Source organism: Peromyscus maniculatus, chromosome 2 (assembly GCF_049852395.1).
Source record: "Peromyscus maniculatus bairdii isolate BWxNUB_F1_BW_parent chromosome 2, HU_Pman_BW_mat_3.1, whole genome shotgun sequence".
Taxonomy (NCBI): domain Eukaryota; kingdom Metazoa; phylum Chordata; class Mammalia; order Rodentia; family Cricetidae; genus Peromyscus; species Peromyscus maniculatus.
Window position 1 is genome coordinate 77895533 of NC_134853.1, and position 6000 is coordinate 77901532.

At 39.0% G+C, this 6000-nt stretch overlaps 1 protein-coding gene across 2 annotated transcripts in view; it reads left to right on the forward strand.

Moving 5' to 3' along the window:
* Tmem38b (transmembrane protein 38B) overlaps positions 1 to 1886 on the forward strand; it is a 44889-nt gene extending 43003 nt beyond the window's left edge. For both annotated transcript variants that reach the window (XM_042271190.2, XM_006985265.4), the window contains one exon: positions 18 to 1886. In XM_042271190.2, the coding sequence (XP_042127124.1) occupies positions 18 to 21 (4 nt within the window). In that variant the 3' untranslated portion in view covers positions 22 to 1886. The remainder of the gene's footprint in view (positions 1 to 17) is intronic.
* Positions 1887 to 6000: the final 4114 nt, after the last annotated feature.

The following is a 6000-nucleotide window of genomic DNA, read 5'->3' on the forward strand; positions in this document are numbered from 1 at the left end:
CAAAATTTTTTCCCTAGGTAACTATGATGGTGACAAAGGATTCCACTGTGACTCTTGCTCCCTTTGAGGATACCTTGAGCCGGATGCTGTTTGGCTGGCAGCAGCAGTTTTCAATGAGTGAAAAGCAAACGGAATCAAAACCGTCTTCCAATGGTACTACCTCGTCAGCATCCAAGCCCACCATAGAGGATCTGGATGATGCTAAGAGGCTTGCCAAGAAAGAAGACTGACGATTTTGCCTGAGCTTAGGAGGCAAACGGGGAAGAGTTACTTATCTGAGTTAGAGTGTGGTCGTGTTTCTACGTAAATGACGTGATGTAGGCTTCTCTGGGAGGATAGGGGAGACAGGAAGGAAGAGATGCTTTGCTTCAGGTACACCGCTCTGTCGATAGTAACTCTTGGGGTCACGAGTGTATCATGTGAATTTATTTTTCTGGTGTAAGAGATTCTCATAATTATTTGAATAGTTTTATATAGATAAAACGATACTTTTTTAAATGGTAGAAAACTTTTGTTCACTTGTTACTACAAAATTCTAAGACTTTCACACTTATAAAATTCAGTATTTTTGTCACTTTTTGAATGATTCTAATTGTGTTTTAATTCTGTAGAATTAAACTTTTACTTTATATTTCCAGTATAATTCCTGTATATAGAGGACAGTTCCTATTTAAATTTGAACATGGAGAACTTTTCCTAACTAATTTTTAACTGAAAATAAACCGATAGTGTATATTTGGTGTATACATTTGTTTTTATATATCTTACTCACATTAAAAATACCTGAAATTTAATTTATTTTAAAGTATTATTTTTCAGTGAGACCACACTGTTAATTTGAGTCTCAGTTTGAAGTTTTTTCATGCTCTTGTTTTAAGAACTACTTTCTCCTCAGGAAAGCAGGGTTACAATTTGTGTGTATCTTTCTTTTTGCAACAACAGTCTCACTCTGTAGCCTAGACTGGCCTCAATCTCCTCCTACCTCGGCCTCCCAAGTGCTGGGATTATGAGCACAGGCCACCATGCCAGGCCAGGGTGTCAAATGTCCTATGTTCCTCCTGACTCAGTTGGTCTGAATATGCATGTCTCAGTGACTTCAATAAAAAGTATTGTCATGGCTGACAATGTCTCCTGCCCCTCTCTTCTGTGACCACTGCTTCAGGTGTTCACTTGACTGTCTGTTGTGGGTTTGCACATGGTGTTTTTGTTGAATCGACATGGACACGTATTGCTAGTTTTATCTTCAGTGAAAACCACTTTTATGTGAACATGCTCATCTCCCATGAGAACTGCCTGTGCACATTTGATTTCAACCACAGAACCTAACCTCACATGCTAGACTACTTGAATGAAGTAATACAACATGAAATCTGGTTTCTCATCGACAAAATAAAAAGAAAACAAGAAAATGTATTATATGATAGATTTATTTGCTTTATTTGGTGTTAAAGTCCTGTTATAACATTACACTTCTGTGGTCTGACTTTTTATACCAAGAATAGGAACCTGTCACCTATATTCGGTATTTCTGATTGGCTAAGAAACACTTAAATGATATTCAAGATGTAAAGTTTTCCTTTTTAATTTTTAACAAATATGCACACTAGCAGGCTCTATACTTTTACTTGCTTAAGAAAAAGATTTTGGTTGGGGCACTTTTGATAACCTTGGTATTAGAAAATGTTTATTTTTAATATTGTGACAGAAAGCACAGAATTGAATTCTGCATTATATATTTGATAATCTGTAGTCAGGAACCTTGCAAAATGAACATGTTATTATTGGTCGGTTCTGAAGTTTGAATTTAGCTGTAGTTAAAACAGTAAGAATCTTGTTTTACATTTGTGTTAAAAAACAAATTCATTAAAATAAGTACTTTCGCACTAGAGGAGTATTCCTTGTTTTTCTTTTGTGTTGTTTTGAGGAAGGAGTTCAGAGTCCTGTGTTGCTTTGACTCTATGATACACTTAGTGACCACAGTCTGAAGGGGACCTTCCTGCCAACTGCATCAGGCTATGCAAATATCCTAGAGCCCTCAATTCTTAGCTGTACTGGAGAATGTGGATTAGGCTTGAAACTTCCCACCTGGAATCTGCTCAGGTGACTATTGGAGACCAGCTCCTTACTCCTTAACTACCAAGAAGCATGGCTGTGGTTCATAGGCCCACATCACACAGCCCAGTCAGAGGTGACCCCGAATGACCTGGTAGGCCTTAAAAAATAAAAAGTAGAGAGGAGATAGGAAAGTCAAGAACATGGGCTCCAGACTGCTGTGTAACACGAGTTTTAAAAGGTCTTATTAATTAAAAAAAAACAAAAAACAAAAAAACCAAAACAAAACAAAAAACCCGGGCCAGGTATTGGGGCGAAAGATGAAAGATCAGAGAAACAGAACAAGCTAGCCACATTCTTACTCAGGCATGGTGGCACACACCTTTAATCCCAGCACTAGGAAGGAAGGAAGATGGCAGGGCACAGAAAGGTAGATAAGGTGTGAGGAAACAGGACGTCTCTCTCAGGAAGCTGAGGATTTTGTAGAGATAAGAACATGGCTGGCTCCAGGTTGTTTTGTTGGTTTGTTTTTTGTTTTATTAATAAGACCTTTTAAAATTTGTGTTACACTGCTGTGATCCAGCCGCTAGCAGAATGTGCCTAAATAGTTCCAAACTGAGCTACTGGATTCTTGATTCGTCCTTGCTGACAGAGTTTCCAGGAAGGGAGAGACCAGGTTCGTGGGGTAGATGGATTTCAGTGGAGCTCTGACCAGTGTCTTTCCAGTGGGCATAACCTGAAAAGAGGTGAGAGAAATGAAGCGGAGAGACACTTGTGTGTGTAGTTTTTGTCTGTTTCAGCACAGCCACCTTTTTAATTAAATTATACTTTATGAAAAAATAAAGGAAAAAAATCCACTTCAAGTCACAAGTTGATTGCAATTGAGAGGAATGTTGGAAACTGAATCATGTATTTAAAAACGTTTGGGGAAGAGGAGGCAGAAGTGTAAGAGCCGGAGGTGATGGACGACACCAAGGAAACTGTCTTCCAGACAGAACAGGACAGAAGCACATAGGAATCCAGAGACTGGCAGCTTGCATGCAGAGTGCCTGCACGGGTCTAAGCCACGCTCTAGTGCTGGGGGGAGGGGGGGATAGACACAAGACTCCATCACTACCTCAGGCTATCTCCGTTTGGCAACCACTTGCAAAAGAAAACTTAGTGTTTGCCCATGGAGTCTCACCGGATATAGAAATCACATTAAGGGCAGGCCCCAGGCCAAGGGTAGATGGCCAACACAAACTCAATGGTATTTTGGGAGATTTGTCTCATATTGCCTTGTTTGGTCATTTTCTTACCTTACTGGTCTTTTGCTTGTTTATTATGGTTTCTGATTTTGTGTTTTTAAGGTGTGTGTGTGTTTCTTGTGCTTTTTCTTTTTTCCCTTTTTTATGCCTATTTGTTTTCTAGAGACAAGACAGGTTGGAAGAATTTTGTGATATAGGAAGGGAGGGGAAACTGATCAGAATTTATTATGTGAAAAAACTTACTTTCAGTAAAAAATAAAAATGCTCTCCTTCCCCCAACACAAAGCCCTGTACAGTGTTTGCCCCAGGTATAAGTCACATTTTGGGCATGTTTGTTTGCTCATTCAGCAAATATGAATTGCCAGGTTAGGATAAGACTCCTAGATTCTGAAGATACAGAGCACAAGGAAAACACCTAGAGGAAGGAAACGTGTGTTTCTATGGGGAAAAGATAATGAATGGATATTAAGCAGGATTTAGAAAGCGACAGAGTGTCTGTTAAAAATAAAATTGTTAGAACTGCTTTATAACAGATCTGAGGGTACCACAGAGCAGGGCAAGCAGTCATACTGTTTCTTCAGTAACTTGATTTACTGAATTTATTTTTCTTAATAAGACAATTCCACTGTGCCATTTAAAATAACTGATGCTTTTTTTTTTTTAAAGTAAATATTTACTAGTCCAGGCTGGCCTGGAAATTGGGATGTAGTGCAGCCTGTCCGTATCTCGAGATCTTCCCGTCCTTGTCTCCAGTGCACTGCAGTTACAGGCATGTGCAACTGTGCTCAGCTAATATACTTTATTCTTACTGTCCATTTTTAAAACAAAGTTTGCATACAATAAAATGCACAATTTGTAAGTGTAGCCATAAGTTTTGTCCAGTCCTGCAGAATCTCTCTCACCTGCCAGCCCCTACAGCTACTTGGACCCAAATAAACACACAGAGGCTTATATTATTTATGAACTGTATGGCCATTAGATCAAGCTTATTACTGACTAGCTCTTTCACTTAAATTAACCCCTAATTCTTATCTATGTTTAGCCACGTGGCTTGGTACCTTTTTTCAGTTTTGCCTTCACATCTTGCTTCCTCTGTGTCTGGCTGGTGACTCCTGACTCAGCCTTTCTCTTCCCAGAATTCTCATCTGCTCACCCTGCCTATACTTCCTGCCTGGCTACTGGTCAATCAGCGTTTTTTTAAACCAGTGTACAAGGGCATTATCCCACAGCGTTTCCCCTTTTCAGTCTAATGAAAAAGGAAGGTTTTAACTTTAACATAGTAAAATTACATAGAGCCAAACAGTTATCAAGCAAGAATTACAGTTACACTACTTAGTCTATTTGTATTTGGCAAAATTAAAATATTTTATCATCTACCCTATATTTGTGAGCCTATTCATATCTAATTTATCTTTTATTATAACCAAGGAAGATTATAACTATCTAGTCTTCAACTACATCAAAGGCCTCAGAAGGATATAATATTACCTAAGTAAACAGGAAGAACATTGTAGCAACTTCCAAAAATCTAGAATGACAGAGACAGCTGTCTGCCTGGACAGTCATCCAAAGTTCCTCTGCAATGTTGGGGCAGTCACTTATCTCTGTGTCCTGTAGAATATCTGGCAGTTTCTTCTGTGAAGTAGGAACCTGAAGGACCATCTCTCCTTGCAAAGTTCAGTGGTTGCCTTCCTATGGGTCTTGCATGTCCATTTGATATAACATTTTGTCAAGTAGTCCAAGAAAGAACAGTTTCTTGACCAAATGGCTATTTTTGCCAAGAAAAAGATAAACTCCATATGGAGTGTCTTCAACACCCATATTTCTGAAATAAATCAGTGCTGCCAGGAGCAGATGTGTCTCATTGTCCAGAAAGTCTAAGTTTTTAAAACACTTTAAATGCCATATTCTGTAGGTCTTTGAAGTGTTTGAAGATTACCTACCTAGCTGAATTATATCTATGTATACCTAGAAAACTTAACATGACTACAAGTTTGATTATCATAGATGATTAACTATTAATCTGTATTTCTCAACTATACACTACAATCTTAAATGAGTTGCATAAACAAAATACTTTCACAAGAGTAGAAATATACATATAGTATAACAAAATTAACTTTAAATTTGTATCAATAAATTAAAATCTATAGCAATTTAAAACATTTTAAACAAGTTGCTCTTTCAAAGTAGGTTCAACAATCCACCCTTTTATCCTATCATATCTATATCCTATATTTCCATATCATGTAAGTGCCCATAGATGGTGGGGTTTCTCCCTGAGTTGTGCATGTGTTCATGTGGAGGGTAGGTCAGTGTTGGGGGTCTTCCTCGGTTGTGTTCTACCTTACTAATTTTAAGCTACATTTTATTCAGCGTGAGTGCCATGGCATGTGTGGAGAGCTCAGAGCACAACTTCCAGGACTCTGTTCTCTCCTACCATGTCTGTGACCAGGAGTCAACTCAGGTTCAGCCTTGGCAGTAAGTGCCTTGACCCCTGAGCTGCCCCCCTGCCCTAGTGATAGAGTCTCTCACTTAACCTGGCCTCATGATGGGACTACACTGTCCAGTAAGCTCCAGGGCTTCCGTGACCCCTATACAGACATTGCAGCTCTTTACTAGGTGTTGGGGATCCCAACTTGGGTTCTCGCAGCAAACACTGTACCAGTTGAGCCATTTCCACAGCCTCATAAACTGAGTT